The sequence below is a fragment of the Orcinus orca genome, chromosome 5 (genome assembly GCF_937001465.1).
Source record: "Orcinus orca chromosome 5, mOrcOrc1.1, whole genome shotgun sequence".
Classification (NCBI taxonomy): domain Eukaryota; kingdom Metazoa; phylum Chordata; class Mammalia; order Artiodactyla; family Delphinidae; genus Orcinus; species Orcinus orca.
In genome coordinates, this window is record NC_064563.1 from 118,263,699 (window position 1) to 118,285,572 (window position 21,874).

Genomic DNA, 21,874 nt, shown 5'->3' on the forward strand with positions numbered 1-21,874 from the left:
AGGATTAATTGAGACGATGTATGTACAGAGGTTAATAGGAACACAGTGATTATAGCCCATAAAAGGCTAAGAGTTACTTTAAGGGCCACTCAGGTAGGAATAGAAGTTGTAAATTATCTAGATGTGAGAGTCCCGCAAACAATAGGTGACTTGTTTACCAAGGTTTCACCTTTCTTCCAGGGCAGAAAATTAGCCTATATTCCCCAGCCTCCCTTGTAGCTGAGTACAACAAAGTGACTGAATATGAGCCAATTGTACACAGGCAGATGCATACTACCTCCGGATCTGACCCATAAACCACTGTGACAATACGTCACACTCTCTTTCCTAGCATGTTGGATAGAAACGAGGGATCTGCGGCAGGATGCTGACCATCTAAGACAGTGGTCCCCAACCATTTGGGCACCAGGGACCGGTTTCGTGGAAGACAATTTTTCCACGGGCGGGCGTGGAGGAGGGGAGAAGGTTCAGGCGGTAATGCGAGTGACGGGCAGGTGAAGCTTGCCCGCCCGCCTCTCACTTCCTGCTCTGCGGCCTGGTGCTTACCAGTCCGCGACCCAGGGGATGGGAACCCCTGCTCTAAGAGGCGTAGAGCCATTGATGGAAGGAGCCAAGTTCCGTGAAAAATTTTATGGGGTAGAAACCCCATCCTCCATTCTGCTGACTCATATTAGACTGGGCTATGAATAAGAAAGAAACTTTTATTTTGTTAAGCCAATCTGTATGCCTACTTGTTTGTTATAGCTGCTAGCATTTTTTATAGTCTAATATTCCATTCTTGAAACGTCTTTTGTGTTAATTTCCAGATTTAAAAACTAGCTTCACTTATGTACTGAAGCTGGTTCATTCTCCTAATCTATCTGCTCTTAGTTACTATACATATAAACATAATCAAAAATGTATTTAAAATGAGCTCATATTTTCAACTTGAGACATATCAACACATATATCTGGTGATTGTGTTAAACACTAGTAGTTACTAAAAAGAAAACACCTTATAGCACAAACAGAAAAGAAAATTTGTCCTTCATTTGTGTAAAAGATCCATAAAATGTCTTATTGAATATAATGAAAAATTTACTTATGTTACCCAAAGTGTATGAGTATTTCTTGTGCTGCTAGTATTTTTAAAACAATGTCGTCAGTTGGACTAATTAGAGCACAGACATGGGATGTGTGTGACCTGTAAGACTCCATTGTTCTTTCAGACAAAAAAATATAATGAAATATAATGTCTTCCTCCCACTGGACAGTAATGAAGAACAAAACTAATTTGTTGGACTAAAAATTAATTAGACACATCAGATTCGACTGTACCTATTACTGTGAAAGTTTGCAGTTGTTCCACATATTATTACCAACTATGTAAGCTAAGCGTGAAATAGGCAAATGATTAAGGAAACAATAGGTATATTACTAAGCAAGATTACTGAGAATTTTAAGTCAATGTAATTTTGTTATATGACATGCTGTTTGATGCTTATATATATAAATGTATTTGGTTGTATTTGTGTGTGTGTAATTGCAAACATATAAAATTATGGATATTTTGATGTAAAAGTCACCTTACCAGTGGAGACAGCAAATAAAAGAACAATACTACTTTTAAGTCTGTGTAAGGCTATTTATTATATTTATACAAATTTTAATTAAAGGTCCCTTAATGTAACTTTTTGGAATAAAAACTAAGCTGAGAAGGAATAGATGAAACAGTACATTGTCTGGCATAAGACAAATCTAAAATTATCAGCCATAAATTACATCAAATGCCAATACATGATTTAATTAAAGCAAAGGGGAAGTGAGGAAGAGCTTGAGTCACTTCAAGTGCTGTTTCCAGTACTGAATAGACAATAGGAAAAGCGTAAATTGAAAGAGAAATGGAGATTAGCCATCACTAAATCACTTTTCAAATAAGGAATAACAGTTGTGTAGATATGGTTATCAGACAAGATGTTGAGGTAGATATGCAAGGGTAATTAAAGAAACAATTAAAGGCTTCTTCAGTACAACAGTAGATATTAAAAAGAAATAAATCTCTCAAGGACAAATAGCCTTTTCCAGGTTGAATTGTGCTTGTGTGTGTGTGTGTGTGTGCATGTGCGTGTCTGTGTGTGTGTGTGTTTATTTCAAGTAGTACAATTCTATTTTCTATAATTATGTCTTGGATATTGTGTATTCTAACTACATGAAAAGGAGATAGAAATATTACTTATTAGATTATTTTTTATTTCATAGAAAAATTTGAAAAGTATGATATATAAACAAATTAAAAGGTACTCATTATCCACTTGATCACTCAGTCTTTTTAAAATAATACGAGTTAAGCAAAACTTTCCATTTGATTTAAAATAATCTTAGTTAACATTATTATTTTAAGTTACCATACAATTGTTTATTCTTAACTGTCATGACATGAACTTGGGGAAATGGTGTTACTGCAATTTTTACTTGCCTCCAAATACAATAAATCCCCCAATATTGTGAAGCAAATAGGTAGCTACTACAAACCAAAATCAAAACCAAAACAAACCAACTTTTCCATGCTTGAGAATTATGTTTATTACCAAAGATGACAGAAAACATGAAAGGAAAATATAGATATTTGGTAATCCTACTGATCTTTGATTTAGAAAAATTACATTCAGTCAATCTTTTTCATAGATATGCTAGAAGGGCAGTGAAAAAAGAAAAGAAGCAGGCTTCCCTGGTGGCGCAGTGGTTGAGAGTCCGCCTGCCGATGCAGGGGACGCGGGTTTGTGCCCCGGTCCGGGAAGATCCCACATGCCGCGGAGCGCCTGGGCCCATGAGCCATGGCCTCTGAGCCTGCGCGTCCGGAGCCTGTGCTCCGCAGTGGGAGAGGCCGCAACAGTGAGAGGCCCGTGAACCGCAAAAAAAAAAACAAAACTTTGTTTACCTATCTAGGAGCTCTCATAGAAAGCTATACCTTTCAAACATGTTTCATATATATATATAGATATAGATATAGATATAGATATAGATATATTTTTTTTGCGCGGGCCTCTCACTGTTGTGGCCTCTCCCATTGCGGAGCACAGGCTCCGGACGCGCAGGCTCAGTGGCCATGGCTCACAGGCCCAGCCACTCCGCAGCATGTGGGATCTTCCCAGACTGGGGCACGAACCCGTGTCCCCTGCATCGGCAGGCACACTCTCAACCACTGTGCCACCCGGGAAGCCCTGTTTCATGATTTTTAAGTGAAAAATTACTGCCTTATTTCTAAATAACAAATATTCTAAATATTTAGAAAATATGTAGAAATAAGAATAAGTTCATCTATATCTGTTAAATCCTTTTGGGTGTACCTGTATTTCTTTCTTATTCCAATTTATTTTAGAAAATCTCAGAAGGGCAAGATTATAGGTTTCCCTCAGGTTAAGAAATTAATTCAGTTTGTATAACTAATTAAGAAAGGGAAGGCAATTTAAAGAAAAGTTAATACTATAACTTTTCAAATGTTTTTAATATATAAAAGGAAGAATACTTGGAGAATCTAAAAAATTTTAACATGACAACTGAGTATTAAATCTCTTCATTATATAATAAATACATTGTAAAAAGAAACAGCTTCCCAAAATTTGGTAGTATGTTCTATGTGCATATTTTAGAAAATAAACAGAAAAGAATGCAAATGGCACATTGGCTTGTATGAAACTCTGGACAAGTATTTTTAAAATATATAAACTCTAGGAAGAACGTTTAAAAAGATAAAGACACTGACAAACAAATAAAATCAGGGTAAACTGAAGGGATTTGCCTTTTGAAAGAATAAAACCACTCAAGAAAAAGAATCTGCATTTATGAGGCTTTCTACCCCCTTAGAGGGCTCAATCCATGCAGCACTAGGGAGCTAGAACTCAAGCTGAAAATCTCAGTCTTTTACTTCTAGGAGGTGTCAGAAGATAGCCTTCGCAGCTGCCAGTGTGACAGAAAATTAAGGGAGAAACCATGTGAAAGAGGGAGAGACAGGAGAGTGATGTTCTCAAATCTGTGTATAAATTCTCCCTCAGTACTAGTGTGAACCCTGAATTGTGCAGGCAGAAGGACGATTTCAAGGATTTGGTGAAACTCAAAAGGTAAAAGGCTGCAAAGACTGAGCCGACTCTCTCACTGCAGAGAAGATTGTGTTTGAAGTTTAAATTCCATCAAGTTAGGCAGACCAGATAAATATATTAGGCTTTTCACCGAAAGTCCAGGAGCACTATGCCTTAGAAGTAAAAATTAAACTGAGGTTTTGCCTGAAGAATATTGTCAAAGCATAAATAGTCCATACTAACAATATGTAAAAACCAAGCCACCACAAGATCGAGATGATCAGCCAGTAACATAACTGCCTCTCAGGAAAAGAAAAACAACATTCTTCAGAAGATCACAAAATTGTATAGTATGTTTTCTGCAATGTCCAGTATATACTAAAAAATTACCCGGCATGCAAAAACAAGCAAAACAATAATAACAACCACAATAGCAAAAATGAGGAAAAGATAACCCAAGATCAAGAGGAATAGTAATCAATAGAAATAGACCATGAGATGACATGGATGTTGAAATTAGGAGGAAAGGACTTTCAAGCAACTATTACAATATGTTCATTAATTTAAAATAATAGAGTCCTAATGAATGAACACATGGGGAATTTCAGAGGGAAATGAAAAATGTAAAAGAGAACAAATGGAATTTGTATTATATAAGCTGAATAATTCACTGCATACTTCTACTTCTGCCCATGAAAGAATAACAGGAATGAGACATGCCATCCCACCATAAACAAGGAAAACCTAGGCAAAATATGTGAAACAAAAGGACAGAACTATGAGAAAAAAGGAAGTAAACAAGGGGAATCGTACGATATTCATATCTTTCTATCTGGAGACAATTTTTAAAATGTGATGCAACGAAGGGGAGTCCAAAAATGGCTGAATAGCATTCCTGAGTTAAAGAGACAGTAAAACTCAGGCAGACTCAGGGATTGAATTTAAGGAACAGAATATCAGATAAAGGTGGGTAATATAAAATATTTTTTCTTAGTTTTAATTTATTTGAAAGATAGTTGATTGTTTAGAGCAAAATCAACAATAATACTTTAGTTTGTGTGTTGATTTTTATTACATGTGCAGGAGTAAAATGTAGAACAATAGCAAAAAGCTTGAAAGGGAGGAAAATGGAATTATATTTTCTAAGATCCATATAGCATAGGCTAATCCTAGAGTAATCATTACAAAAATAAGTATACTTAACGATTCAATAGTGAACATAAAATATTATACAGGAAGTCATTTTATTCATCCAAAAGAAATCAGTAAATTAGGAAAATAGGAACAAAGCCCGATTAAAAAAAAAATAGCAAAAGGGTAATTCTAAGCTCCAAAACATCAATGATCACATTAAAGATAATAAACACTCCAATTAAAAGGCAAAGATTGTCATATTGGATAAAAAATAAGGCCTCACAATATGCAATTTAAATGATACAAATGTGCATTAAATACAAAGACATAGGAGTTAAAATAAAAGGATGGAAAAAAAATCACAAAACGCAAACACTTACACGGGTGTACTAACATCAGACAGAGTAAGTTCCAAGACAAAGAATCTTATGAGGAAATAACGTGAGGCATTTCATAATAAAAAAGCATAAGTTCATTAAGAAGCTATAACAATCTTAAAATATACTCAGTTAAAACAGAGTAGCAAAATACATGAAACAAAAACATAAAAAGGAGAAATATACAAATCTATAATTATAATAAATTGTCAGGCTCTTTTCTTATTAATTAAAAGAATGCATTAACAGAAAATAAGTCAGGACTTTAACAATACTACCAACTGATTTGACCTGACATTTTTTGAACGTTCCATTTCAATATAGAAAAATAAAAATGAACATAGTTTTTAAATGCACAAGGCACACTCGCTAAAATGAAATTCTGGGCCATAAACTAAGTCTCCATACTTAAAAAGCTAAATTCATGTAAAATACACTCTCTGACCTCAGTGGAATTAAATTAGAAATCAGCAACAAAAAGCTATATGGAAAATACCAAAACATTTGGAAATTTAATAGCACATTTCCAAATAACTTCTGCAAAACCCAAAAATTTTTAGGGAAAGTGAAGAGTGTTTTCAACTTTATGATAAATGGAAACATAACACATCAAATTTGTAAGATTCAGCTGAAGAAGTGCTTAGAGGGAAATTTATAACTTTAAATATTTGTATTAGAAAAGAAGAGAGGTCCAAATCATTGATATAAGTTTCTATCTTAAGAAGCAACATAAAAGTAAGCAGAAGAAAAAATATCAGAAATCGCTTAATTAGAAAACAAATAAAACTAACAAAGCCAAAATTTGTACACTGAAAGGATTAATAAAATTGATAAATCCTTATCAAGATTAAAGTTGGAGAGAGGGAAGAGAGAGAGAGGGTAGGGGGCAACAAAAAAGGAGAAGAGAGAGAGAGCATCAATCCACAGTACTTATGAATAAAAGAGATGGCATTACTACTCATCCTGCAAACATTACAATTAAAGGGATTACAAATAAGGAGATACTGCAAATAAACGTGATAATAAATTCAACAATTTAGATGGATTAGACAAATTCATTGGTGGGCAAACACCAAAAATCCATTTACCACAACCAACAGAGAAGAAAAAAGTATCTGAATAAATGTAAATTCATAACAATAAAAATAATTCACAAAGAAAACTCTAGGCACAGATATCATCATTGAATTCTAGAAGATTTAAGGAAGAAATAGGACCAGGCCTACCAAGACTCTTACAGAATGTAAAAGAGGAAGGAATACTTCCCAACCCATTAAAGCTAGCCTCCCTGATTCCAAAACCTGACGAACACATTAAAAGAACACTACCTATCAATATCCCTCATGAACATAGATGCAAAATTCTTTACTAAATGTTAGCAAATCAGATCCACTAGTATCTGTAAAAAGCATAATATATCCTGACCAAGTGGGATTTATCCCAAGAATGCCAGGTTTATTTACCTTTGAAACCATAGAATTTATCATATTAACACAAATAAGGAGAAAGAAAATAGATGATTATCTGAATACATTCAGAAAAAGTATTTTGCAACTATTAAAATAAGTGAGTGAAGTTAGTAAGGCCATAAGATAAAAGGGAAATACATAAAGATAAATTTATATATAACATAAAGTAGTTGAAAAAGGGAATTTTATAAATTCACTTGTAATAGTGTAAAAAATATTAAATAGGAAAAAGTTTAACAAAACATATGTTAAGGCCATATGCTGAAAACTACAAAATATTGTTGAGAAAAATAAAGACAAATAATGGAGAGTACATCAAATTCCCACAGAGAAAGACTGACTATGAAAATGTTTAATCTTTCCAATTTGATGTATAGATCCACTGTATTTTTAAACATAAATATAATTTTTCCAACATAATTTTGTAGAAAAAAATTTTCCAAATTTTTCTTCCAACATAATTTTGTAGAAACTGACATGCTGATTTGAAAAGTATATGGAAAAGCAAAAGGTCTGGAACAGTCAAAAAATTTTGGAGAAGAAAATGATGCAGTATTCACATTACCTGATTTCAGGACTTTCTATGAGCTATTAGTAATCAAGACACTGTGGTTTGGCATACGGATGGACATATAAACAAATGGAATCATACAGGGAATCCAGGAATGGATCCACACATATATAGTTAACTGGAGAAAGGAAAGTTTTTTCAGTGAAAGATACCTATGCATTTTGATTTTACATATGGAAATAAATAAGCCTCAACCCTCAAATCACATGCAATTACTTTAAGATGAATTATAAAAGCTATGCATAAAAGCTAAAACTATAAAGCTTCTGGAAGAAAATATCTTTGCTATCTAGATTAGGACATAGTTTCTTAGAAAGTACTAAACATGAAAGAAAAATCTGATAAATTATAGATTATGTAAATTGAACACTTTTGCTCATCAAAAGACACTATCAAGAAAAGGACTAAGAAAGCCATAAATTGGGAGAAAATATTTGTGATACAACCTATGACAGATAATTTATATTGAAAATGTACAAATAACTGCTCTTAGTAACAAGAGACAAATGACACCATTTTAGAAAAGGCAAAGGCTTGGAAATTTTACAAAAGAAAATATGTGAATGGCCAATAAGCACATGTGAAGTTGCTCAACATCATTAGTCATCAAAGAAAATTGAAGTTAAAATGACAATGAGGGACTCTTACACTCACTGAAATGGCTAAAATGACAGATGGCAACATTAAATGTCAGTGAGGATGTAGAAAAACTGGAAGTCATATTCTTTCCCAGTGAGAGTATAAAATTATACAATTTGAAAAAAATATTTAGAGTTCCTTATAAAGTCAAACTACATCAGTGCTGTTACCCAGAAATTCCACTTCTAGGTAATTCTCCAAAAGAAATAAAAACATATGTCCTCAAAAAATCTTCTTACACATTCTCTCAAGAGAAAAGCAGAGAAACAAAATACGATACATTCACATGATTGAATACTGCTCAGAAATAAAACATATGAATTGCATAATACATGTATGGGAGAATCTCAAAAACATTATGTTTAGTGAAAGAAGCCAGACACAAAATATTATATTCTGTATGATTCCATTTATATATATTTCAAGAAAAGTCAAACATAATCCATGGTGATAGGAAGCAATTTTCTGTAATGATGATAGTAGATTGAATAGGGATTTCTTCTTTGGGATAGTTTATTTGGATTACTAGTTTCTTTTGGCCTGTTTCTGGTTAATTTTTGACATTTTTCTGGCTAAGAGGAGGTATACAGATTTGAAACATAATGTGCCTTCTTCAGTAACTGCCTCATTTCCTATTGTGTTTCAAAGGCATCAAAATTACAAATGAAACTATAGATTAAAAATAATTTTCAAACCAACTTTCAGCATGTAAACTCTTAATGATTATGATTTTAAGAAGTTTGTGGAAATCCTAAGAGCATAAGCAATTGCTAAACATTTTGTTAGAAGCTCTAGTCAGTTTATTTGCCTATATGATGTGTGCATTTATTACTCATTATTTACTGTATTTCCACTGTTGGGATGTAGATTCAAAAAAATAATCTACCTTGTTACCAGTTGACTGATTCTAAAACACGTATCATATGGATTGGTACTCACCAATTATTATTGGCTGTGGCTCACTTTTTACTCCAACTCCTGCACTGGTACTAGCTGCAACCTCTACCCGGTATTGAATACCTGGGAATAATCCACCAATTATTACAGATCGAATGGCTGCATCCACAGTTTTGTTGATGTGGAATCGTGTTTCATTCCCCAGACACCAGATCTATAGAAACGTAAAGTGAATATCAAATTATTTTTTTCTGGTAATTAGTTCATTATAATTGATTAAATCTTTTAGTAGAGACCAATCTATTTTCTAGTCTTATAGAAGTATTTGTAAATGACATTTTCTAAAGTCTAATTTCTGCTGTTTATATATATACGTATGTATGTATATATATATATGTGTGTGTGTCTGTGTATGTGTGTGTGTGTGTATTAAAGAACAACAAAAGAAGCTAAAACTATGCAGCATTCCTTTATATTTTACAATCAACACTGAATGCTCATAGTGCAATGATTCCCTCAGCACCTCTGCAAGTTCTGGAAAGTGGTCCTTGATTGCAAACGGCGTTTAGGTATGGATTAAAACACACAAATTCCTCTGCTTAATTTATTTATCAAGATTTATTATGCAAAGAATTATTAAAAATATGGTGATTATGAGTTGTAGTATCCAAAGTATATAGGTGCACATCGAAGTAATTTATATTTCATTTAAGAAAATATTAACTTACACAGAAGTGGTTAACAAGATTAATTGACTAAAGTTATAGGTATTGACTGAGATAAAATTAAAGCCAATATTTACACTGACAGTAATAAATCTTAATATTGATCAAAACATATCTATACGTACATACACATGCATGAGAACAGAGTGGTGGGAAGTCTTTAAACACTGATGTGAGGGATGCTAGGCTTGTACCTCCAATAAGAATCAAATTTTAAGTCATACATTCTTTTGGGATATGGAAATCTGTTACTGTAAAATGTGTTATAAAAAATTCTACTGTGTGTACTTATTTGTATTTCTATTATACAGTATTTATAATCTACATGGGGACACGTACATTGTTTGTTTCCGAAAGAGGTAAGTTCCTGAAACTTTTTCTTTAAAAGAATGCCTTTGAATTGCAAATGTCTTTTATTTAGTCTATGAAACCTAAGTTACTAGTGAAGGGTTATTTATTTATACACATTTATTTATTTATACACATTTTTACCAAAATAGGACAATCTCATATGAGTGAGAAAATTTACAACTTATGAAAAATTATCATGTTGTGAAAAAAAATCAATATTTAAATAAATAGAAGTTGAAGATATTTAGTCCTAGATGATATAAAAGTAAAATCCTAAACTCATTAAAAAACACACACACTCCAGGGTAGATAATGTTTTGCTTTTAAAACCATGTGTCCTAACACTTATAAAATTTCTGATTTTATATAATTATGCTACTGTAAAAGCACTTACTCTTATTTTCTTATTCACATTTCTTTATAATGTGATGGGAATAATTTTAAAATAAATTCTTATGCAAATTTAGTCCATTTGCTTCAGTAACTTAACCATTAACTTAGGAAAATTCTACTTTAACTTTCACATTTTTTCCTAGAAGTAACAATGTTTTGAGTAAAATTATTCAGCTTAATTTCACATACCAACTATGAATTTCCAGGGTGAGGTGGGGTGTCTAGTTTTCTTTTCTAATAGATCTACTTAGTATGTTATTATCAGATTTCTATAAAAATTTATTAACAGCAAAAAAGCATAGTTTTAAATTTTTACAAGATTTAATGAGGTGTTTTACTCTCCCATGTGGTCTAGTCACATCACAATTAATTAGAACCTTATTTCTCAAAGTTAGACAACTTGTGATTCTTAAGTGATGTTGCTCAAATGATGGTGAAGAAACAACGAATATATACTGTTTCCAAATAGCAACAAACTCATCAATGGAAAAATAAGAGTTTTTCACAATTTGTTTTTTCAATGGCTCCCTTTTTTCAAATGAAATATTTTACAGAACCTTTTACCAATAACTTGGTAAAAGCAGAATTTACAGTGGGAGGCGGTACTGCCCACCCTCTTATCTCCATCTCAACTCTTTAAACTCCTGAAGCATCTTTTTTATGAGAATACAGTTTAAAAACAGCTGTTCTAAGTCCCATTACACAGAAATCTAATAACAAAGATAAAGGCACTCCCTAGGATAGGGCTTCACTATCTACCCTCTACCCTGTCTCTCTAAATCCCTGAGGTTCTGCAATCACATTATTAAAACAAACAACAACAACAACAACAACAACGCTGCATTCTTATGGTTTGCTTGTCCAACTGAGTTTGTGTTATCTGTGACCTTGGAATTAGGTTCTATGCATCCTATGCATTTGCTTCTTTACCTGTCACACAAAGATATAAAATATTACTTCACACTCAAACTCAATAAGAGGGCCACTCGAAATGTTCCCCCTCCATGTGACCCTGAGACTTCTCTGGGCACTTTTACCTGTGAACTTTCCTTCTTCATCCGGGCCTTACCTTGTATTCTTGGATAATTCCATTCTGATGGTCAGGGGGAGGAGGATCCCAGGAAACACTAATACTTGTGCTATTGTGGCTTCCAACAGTCAGCACAGTGACAGACTGTGGTGGGGCACTTGGGGCTGCAGAGGAAGTGATTAGAATGAACACAAACTGTAAGTCTTGGTGTACATTAAGACTGCTTACAGAATATGAATATAAAGACAAAATGCAAGAAGGTCTGGTTTCCAGTAGTTCTGAATTAACAGTGACAATTTAAAAAAAAAATCCTTTATGTATAATGGATAGATTAAAGCAAATACAACAGCTATGGTAATATGTCCTCAACAATAAATTTAACAGCTAACATTCAAATGAATGTTTCCTATGTGCCCAGAACTGAGGTAAGAGTAAGATTTAATTCTCATAACAACCTCAGGAAATAAAAACAACTCTTATCTCAGTTTTACAGATAAGGAAACTGAAGACTTAGCTAAGTCAAATAATGAGGGAGAATTTGAACCCAGGTATGCCTGATTGATTCTAGAACTTTGGTTCTTTTGACTCTAATAGGCTCACCTTTTAAAAAACAAACAAACAAAAAACAAAAAACAACAACAACAAAAAAACACTGCTATCAAAAATGTTCTGAGAGGATGCATTCCAAAATTTTATGTTATTATCTCTGAGTGGTAGCATTACTGACAATCTTTTTGTTTTGTTCTGATTTGTGTTTAATACATAAAAACAGAAACACAGCTATAAATTTCACCAATGCAGAAAAAAGACACTTCTGTTTTCGTATTGAGAAAAATAATTGACTATTATAAATTGACCCATAATTTAAGATTTAAAACTTATTTTATATTGATGAGCAAGGAACTCTGATGATATAAATGAAAACAGTTCATGTTGGATCAAATGTGAAATGGACAGATTTTAATTTCCTACAATTCTCTTCCTTTATGGAAAAAACAAATCAAAGTACTAACAGTTAAAGCAAAATTCAGATAATTTTGTGGTACAAAAGAACTTTTACATATAAGATCAATGCTTTCACAACTACACAACTTAGTTCTTTGAAAACGTGTACACTTCAAACATAAAACATATTTTAAAAGACTATCAATAGGGGCTTCCCTGGTGGCGCAGTGGTTAAGAGTCCACCTGCCAAGGCAGGGCAGCCGGGTTCGAGCCCTGGTCCAGGAGGATCCCACATGCCACGGAGCAACTAAGCCCGTGAGCCACAACTGCTGAGCCTGCGCTCTGGAGCCCTCAAGCCACAATTACTGAGGCCAAGTGCCACAACTGCTGAAGCCCACGTGCCTGGAGCCCGTGCTCCAAAACAAAGAGAAGCCACCGCAATGAGAAGCCCGCGCGCTGCAACGAAGAGTAGACCCTGTTCGCCACAACCAGAGAAAAGTTTGTGTGCAGCAACAAAGACCCAACACAGCCCCCCCTCCAAAAAAAAAGCCTATCAATAAAGTTTCCCACGTTTGATAAATCTGTCACAGCATATTTCACTAAGGTATAGTCATCTTTGCATTGAGTGTAAGACACACACAGACACGTTACCACCATACTGCTCTTTATCACTCCTCTGTGTGATAAGGTTGCTCCAAAATGTGGCACAATGACATCAATCCAACCATTTGCCTACCAGTTTTGTAGTTATTAAGTAGACTTCATTGAAAAGTAACATTTTGGAGAACTGGCTTCTCCTCTGCCTTACCGCTGGCTTGGCGAGAACACCGTGCCTATTTCCTGACCTGTCAATTATTACACAGATATGAAAGAACCCACTCATTGCTCCCAGACAAGCCCAGCTGAGTTCCAGTTTGTTCCCTTCAGAAGGCCACAGAAAGTGGAGATGAACGTATACCGAATGGTGACAAATGTCTAGTCTAGAGGAAAAGTCTAACTGCAGTGAAATTGATTTTTGGAAATATGCTTCAAATGTAGCATTCTGTATTAAATTGACCCACCCCACTCATTAGTTCTACACATTATCCACATAAAGTAAAATTTAATGGGGGATGAAGATCCTATTATTAATTTATTTTCTTTACAAATCTTAAAGGTAGACTAATGATGCCTTTAAAAATATGCACTTCAGCTCATGTCAGTATATCACACTGTAAACCAATATGAAGATAAAATTTCTCTGTGTTGCTTACTATAAGATATGTATAATTTAACAGTTCTTTGGTCAAACATGTACATCTATGTTACCATGAACAACCTACACACATTTTCTTAAGGTTGCTCTTATATTGATTTATATAAAATATGGTTTTGTACATAAAATTAGTACAAAAGCAGAAAAGGGGGGAATTTATTATAGTTGGTATCTGATTTTTTGTTCTTTTTTTTTTTTTGCTGTACGCGGGCCTCTCACTGTTGTGGCCTCTCCCATTGTGGAGCACAGGCTCCAGACGCGCAGGCTCAGTGGCCATGGCTCATGGGCCCAGCTGCTCCGTGGCATGTGGGATCTTCCCGGACTGGGGCACGAACCCGCGTCCCCTGCATCGGCAGGCGGACTCTCAACCACTGCACCACCAGGGAAGCCCGGATTTTTTGTACGTTGATGATAGCATTCATTATAAACCTCTAGTTTAGGGAAGGAGACGCTAGAAAATGGTCTGGTTGAGACCAACATTAATTTCATGTCCATCACAGACTGACTTTAAAAGTATCTACAGGTAAGAAAAGTTACAAAGGGAAGAGGGAGAGGGAACATCACTAAGAAGAATGCTGCTGCAAACATGCAAGGGGCCTTCCGGATTAGAAATTATGAATCAGACTGGCAGAGCCCATAGGGAAGCAGGCTTATGAAAGGAAATGTCATGCTTTACTCTACCCAAACAAAGAGAGACAAAGAACAGCCTGTGTACTTGGGTTTCCATTAGCCTGTCCTTTAATGAAGCCAAATGTCTTAAATCCATGTGTAAAAAAAAAAAATAGGAAAACATTATAATCAAATTCCAGTGCACTGAAAAACAAGATTTGAAGCGAATGTTTCCTTAAGGAAAATTCAAACTACTTGAATGTCATCTTTTTGAGTTGTTAGATTCTATGAAATTCTCAGAATAAAAGGAGGAAATGATACTTCCTGGATTGACTTTTAGAATGTCTTTTGCTACCCTTCTAAGGAAGATGATAAACTAGCACTTCAACAGAAATTGATTTCATTATGGTTTAAGTTTGGTTTATGTTAGAAATCTGAATACTGACCTTCTTCAGTAGTACGAACTGTTTTAGACTCACTATCCATTCCTTGGAACTCATTAAAATATGGTCGAACTTTAATTTCATAAGTCACCCCCTTTTTCAGATTGACTAAGACAGCACTTCGCTCAGTCGGGACTTTAGCATCTAAATTCTGCCATGTTGATGTAGCCTGCAGGCCTGAAGTCTGACGGTACATCACTCGGTAGCCTTGAATAAACTGGGGTTGGCGATCAACCTGAAAAACAAAGCAAAAGACTTTTGAAACCAAATGGAAGTGTCTGAGTGATGCCATGGCTTTCTAATTCATCTCCCTGCTTCTAATATCCTTTTCCAGTTCTGAGTTCACGTTGCTCCTGAGTTGTTATTTCCAAAATGAAGAGTGGAACAACATTCTCTCCTGTTAAAAATACTTCATAGCAGCTAAGATACTCAATTAATTCAAATTCTTTGGATTAGCACAAAAGCCTGTCAAGGCCTAGACATGCCAATGTTTCTAGCTTTGTTGCTCGTCTGTTTGTTCTTTTTTTGTAGTCAACAATTCTCATTTTTGTGGTTTTATATGTAGTGTGCTATTTGTCCGGAATCTCCATTCTCATCCCTTGTTCATTCACTAATGTCTTCACTCACTCAAACATTTTCTGAGTTCCTACTAAGAGGTGCCAGTTATTCTGTTAACTCTGAGGGTAAAACTGGAGAATGAAAGTAGAGTCAGTCCCAGGCCTCATGGTGCATAGAATTCAGGTAGAAGGTGGGCATTATTTAATGATCACTCAAACAATGGGCAGGTTACATTCATAACAAATAAGCATACGCAGATATTATGAGTGAGTTGTACCAGGAGCTAAGAAAGCCTAGAGTGGAGAGGAAGCTGAGTGGTCAGGAAGGGGAGACAGTTTCCTGGAAGAAGAACAAGTGCTGAGGTCTGCATGGAAAGTAAGACTTATTTAGGGGAAGAAGAGTAGGAACAGAATGTGTAAAATTCCTGTAGCTGAAGGAAGCATATGAAAGAGACTCGAGAGTTGTGGCGCCAGAGCGTCTGTTTTAAATGCATATGAAAAGCTTATACCCATTAACAAATATTAAATGAAAGACATTTATTAAGTTATCAACTTCTGGCTCCTCCAATATCCCACTATTGGCACAACCTGACAACTTTCTTGATCCTTTCATTCATTTGAGGTACAGAGGATAAGCAGCTGTTTTTAATAAAAATCTGAGATTTGGAACCTGAAAACCAATATCAAAATATCAAAAAATATCAAAAAACAAGTTCTTGTTTTACATTTATTGAAGAGTCTTTATTGGAGTTACCATTGTTTCATTTCAGGGATAAAGGGACTTTTAGCTTTTTAAACTTTTTTAATGTCTTGCCATTTTTTAGAAATGCTTGACAAATATAACTATCACAGCACCTTCTTCAATTAATATTCCATATGCTATAGTTTAGTAGCCATATTTTAAGAAGCCTTTAACTTGACATATTTCACTGTCAAATAAAGTGTAAAATTCAATGGAGAAGAGATGGAATAACCTCATTTTAGGAAGGTTGAGGAGAGAGAGGAAATAAAGAAGGTGATGATGGAAACGGTTACTTCAGCTTTTTAAAAATGTCTTGATCCAACTGTTAACACATAATAAACAAAAGGTATTCTTTCATGTATTAACTTCTGGCATTTCTTCATTAGTTGCAGCATTTTAAAATACTTTTTTAAGTGAAGACAGAAAACTAAAAAATACAGAACCTCAATCAAAATACAGTGAAACAAAGGGACATTTTTTTTGGTATTTAGAATGTCCAAGCTAGAAAAATCCATAAAGTTGGTAAGCATGAGCATGTGTGTTTCTAAGTATAGCTAATTCCAGTTTCACAGATGAGTCTCAACAAGTAAGAATTCCTTCACCCACCTGACAGTTTTCTAACCCTCAAAGATTTGTGGAATTAGTGCTACACTTGTATGAGGTTATGTCAAGGAAAAGTAAGCTCGGTTCTGATACCAAAGCTCATGACCTTTGAATCCTAATGCATGCTACCAGTTTGTGTTCATACCAAAATACATATTTTTTGAAAAGCAGAAGTTGTTCTGACATTATAAAACAAGGCAAGTAAAAAGCAAAAAGGTAAATTTATGAGAGCCAGGAGAGATGCCTTTCATCAAAACTGTCAATGTTCAAAAAAATCCCTGCAGCATATGTTAAAACAACATTAAGCTTGCAGTTTATAAACTTCTCTGCATTCACTTTAAGTGAATTTATATACTGAAAGAAAGACATAACTCACAATAATAGCTTGTTAATACTGAAAGAAGCAAGCTGTGTTTTTAAGAAGGACATTAAGCAGCTGTTTCCAGATGAAGGGAGTCTGTAAATCAGGGTAAATTGGTTTTATCCATGTTTGGTTTTCATTAATTAAGTGTTTTAGGACTTTATGAAGCTAATGTTTACTACACAACATTGCTTTGCTCACTTCAGTGTACACTGCCTTCAACCAGTGTATTCTAATGGCCTACTTAATAGCTAAATAGTTTAACTTGATTTTGCGCGGTTGCTATACATTCTTTTCAGAAGGAAATTTGTTGTTGCAGGTGAAAGCAAAAATGAAAATGCTGCATATTACCTATTAAAAAATAGGTGGGATTTTTAGTGGATACGTGCTCTACAGCACTGACTTTTGGAGCACCTTTTGACAAGTGGTCACTTTTGAGTTAAACCTTATGCTCGTCACTAGTTTTATTAACATTCTAGTTATAAGACGGAGGATTTTCTTTTAGAGTTGATTATAATCAGAGTCCAGCCACAAATCCATGCATGGGCTTATAGAATTTAAAAAATTGGTATTTTCTGGTATCTGAATACAAATGAATTGTCTTAAGGAACATGTGAAGTGAAGAGAGTTTCAGTCTTCAGGTCACAAGGTCTCTATTAAGTGACAGCTTAGCCTTTTAAACTTTCTGAGCCTCAGTTTACTTAGTTTGCTCAAATAATACGCATATTACAAGGGCACAGAAACAATTAAATGACTAATACAGTTTAAAGCACTCTGCAAGTTTTAGAGCTGTACAATGATAAAGCATTGTTACGTACGGGATATACTAAAAATGGGGGCCCATATGTGGCCCTCAAATCAGCACTTTCATTAAAAGGTTTAAAGCGAGATGCTCAATATCTATCATTCCAATTTTAAAAATTCCATCTACACTGAAAATTCAAATTGAATTTCCTTTGGTGGGCTTAGCCTTCTAAGTAACTGATCTGGGTTTAATTGAGTTCTGAAATTCAAGTTCGCCAAAACACTCTTTCAACTCCAGTAGCTGTGATGTTTAAGGGGCAAGGAGCCTGTAATCCTTTCTGTCCTTGAATAAAAACAAAACACTCACACACAAAAAAACTAGAATAATGATTTTAAAATAAGGGATTTATTGCTACTTTCTTTGTAAAACAGCCATTTTCATCATTTTTACCTACCCTTATTATAACAGCAGTCACTTTTAGAAAGTAGCCTTTGTTAAGTATTGTTGCTTCAAGATTAGACTTGTGGGGCAGGCAGATGGTCTTTCCAGTTCAAACATCCTATGTGTTTGGTAATAGAATCCTGCCAACTATTGATAAACCATATTAGCTGACCCCTAATCGAAATACATGGGCTGGTGAATATATTTCTTCCCTCAAACATCAACATGTCTATAACTCAAATACTAACAGTGTTATAACTCAAAGAACATACACATTTAGCAAGTTGAAAATATGACATGAAAATGAAATATTTGGTTACAATTTCTTTGGCAACTGATCTGACTTCCAGCCTAAATTTATTTCACTAAAATTTACCTCTGAAATATATACTTATCTCATGTGTAACTATAAATTCGTGGGGAATTTGTGATATAATTGAATGGTTTCTTTTTTAAAGTAAAAAGTTAAAATGTATGAAAACAACTGATTTGATCATTCAACAGACAGTTACTGAAAAAGTATTTCATAATGAATGCTTTGTTCTGAAAAAACAGAAATGAAAACACGAACTTTGGACTCTCAGAACACAAGTTCATGAGGGATAGAGATATGCAAACTAGAAATGACGAGTTTCTTGGGATATAGAGATGAATATGACAAGGTCCCTCTCCTGGAAGAACTCCCAGACTACTGATCTGAAATTCTTATCTAATTTGATTTATTCTTTTAAATTCAGTGACTTTTACAGTGATTAACTTCATAAACATAATGACTTTGATTCTTACCCAAATAATTTCCACATTTAGAAGCAGCTTAAAAAAGAAACCCCTTCAAAACTCACAACAAAGCAGAAAAGACTTTTTCAATTGAGAATGAGGAAAAATCTGTTGTTAAAAATATAACCCTTTCCTTGGCTTTATTTGTTTGGTAACTAGCCAAAGCTACAGAAAGATGGAAGAGCCATGTCAGATGATATCCTTTCTGTGCCATTGGAAAAATGATGAGGTCATTATACTCCCTTCACGGGAGCAGAAGAATAGAAACCATTATATGCAGAAAACAGAATAAGTCTATGTGAAATTAAATCAAAAATAAAATTGGAAACAATGTAATCTTAAATAATCATAATTACTCTTAAAACATAAATTTAGTTTTATTTTTTGTTAAAGCATTACCCAGTTTGGTACTCACTAAACGTTTGACTAGTGTGGTTTAAGAAGTAAAGTGCCCCATCCAGGATCATATGTTGAAATTCCACCGTTAAAAGGTATTTCTTTCAACTAAATATTTGTCTATAGTTTATCTTTAAAGTGAAAAACACAAAAAGTAGGTTTAAAGTAAGGAAATTCTAATCCTATCTTTACCTGTAAATAGTTGTAGGATACTGGGAACACTGTTCAACCTGTCTGCATTGGTTTCCTTTTACAAGTCTATAGAACTGGAGAAAACAGCCTTAAATGTTAATTTAGTTTCCTCTGTTCAAATAAATAATGCCTCTATATTTCCCCGTATAGATGTAGATAAGTGATAATGTTGTTTCTGATGCCTGAGGATAGAGTTAATCACTTCCTCTTTGATTGAAACCTGTGTTTATAAAATGTGTACATACAGTTATGGCCCTTATCCCTGTGTACCAACATTAAGAATTCCCATGTTTTTCTCAAGCAGATTTGTGTCTCTTTATACAGTGTTTCCCCACATCTAGTACAAAACTGGTCCTCAAAAAATGCTTGTTGAACTATGTTTGCTCAATGGTTTTATTAATAAGAGGACGCTGGAATAATTCTCTTCATTGCGTTTCATATTTCAAACATAATTAGTTAAGAGCTGACGAAAAATAACTGGTTTTCCTTTTTCAACTACTTTTGTTAAGGGAATTGATGGAAATGGGTGAAATAGTTCCCTAAAGAAACTTGGATTCTAAGGGGGAAAAATCCATTTTTTTTTTTAACTTACAGTCATTCTTCTACTACCACAAAAACAATAACAAAACTAATAGTCATAATTATAAATACTTTCTAATTAATATAATTCTTTCTAATTAATTATGATGGATATAATTCTAATATTATAATTAAAGTGAAAATTTTCTAGATATCCATGACTCAAATGACCATTACTTACACAACCTACAAGATCTAGCACAAATACGGGGGGTTTTAAAAAACTGCCCTTTTATCATCCCCATGGATTTTTAGCGGCAAGAGATCTCAGGCATAAATGAGAAGTTGGCAAAAACTGTATTAGGCACAGGGAAGAACATTATCTGGCTCTTCACAAAACAGACACACATAGACACAAATACATATACAAGGGTTAATATCCTCTAATATGAGTAATATGGCTATTTTTATGCTATTTCTTGTTTTCATTTCAGTGACTATCATGCGATGAAAACATTTGTATTTTGAAATAACAGTGGGCAGGTTGACATTTAATAATGCATGGAATTTGGAATTGGACTTTCTTAGCATATATTAAAATATCAATGTACTTCTTAAAACCCATTAATTTTTTTTTACTACATATGTCAAACTATTAAAATTAAATACTTTTCTTGGTACTGCTGGATGAGATTCAGCTAAAAGAATGTGAAGATGATTGATTTATATTTAGAAGAGAACTTCAAATAAAATTTTTTGTGCTTCAAATGACATCATTAAGAAAGTAAAAAAAATCCCACAGATTGGGAGAAAATATTTACAAATCATATATCTGATAAAGGATTTGTATCCAATATGTAAAGAACATTATAGAACTATAATAAGAAGACAAACAACTCAATTTAAAAATGGGCAAAGAATTTGAACAGACATTTCTCTAAAGGAGATATACAAATGCTCAATAAGCACATAAAAGATTCAAAACACTAGTCATTAAAAAAATGTAAATTAAAATCACAGTGATACACCACCCATACCTACTAGAACAGCTATAATCAAAAGGACAGGATAAGATGCAAGAGAAACTGGCAAGGATGTGGAAGAAACTAGAACCTTCAAATATTGCTTGTGGGAGCATAAAATTGCGTAACCACTTTGGAAAACATTTTGGCAGTTCATCCAAACGTTAAGCAGAGAGTTTAATTCAACAATTCCTAAGTATACGCAAGAAAAATGAAAATATACGTCGATGTGTACACAAGTGTTCACGGCACCATCATTCATAATGGTCAAAAGTGGAAACAACTCAAAGATGAATCAGCTGATAAATGGATAAACAGATGTATGTGATACATCTATACAATGGAATTCTACTCTATAATAAAAAGGAACAAAGTACTAATAATACATGCTACAACATGGATGAATCTCAATGACATCATGCTGAGTGAAAGAAGCCCGATACAAAAGATCGTATATTGTATAACTTCATTCACATGGAAGAAATAGGCAAATTTATATAGACAGAGAACAGATTAGTGGTTGCAAAGGGCTAAAGTCAGGGGAACGGAGGAGTGACTGCTAATGGGCGGAGGGTTTCACTTTGGGATGATGAAATGTACTAAAATCAGATTCTGCTGATGACTGC

At 34.0% G+C, this 21,874-nt stretch overlaps 1 protein-coding gene across 9 annotated transcripts in view; it reads right to left on the reverse strand.

Moving 5' to 3' along the window:
• Positions 1–21,874, reverse strand: part of ROBO2 (roundabout guidance receptor 2) — a 1,654,833-nt gene that overhangs the window by 61,563 nt on the left and 1,571,396 nt on the right. For all 9 annotated transcript variants that reach the window (XM_049710547.1, XM_049710548.1, XM_049710544.1 and 6 more), the window contains 3 exons: positions 14,897–15,128; positions 11,681–11,805; positions 9,185–9,356 (listed from right to left, as the gene is read on the reverse strand). In XM_049710547.1, coding sequence (XP_049566504.1) covers positions 9,185–9,356; positions 11,681–11,805; positions 14,897–15,128 — 529 coding nt within the window. The remainder of the gene's footprint in view (positions 1–9,184; positions 9,357–11,680; positions 11,806–14,896; positions 15,129–21,874) is intronic.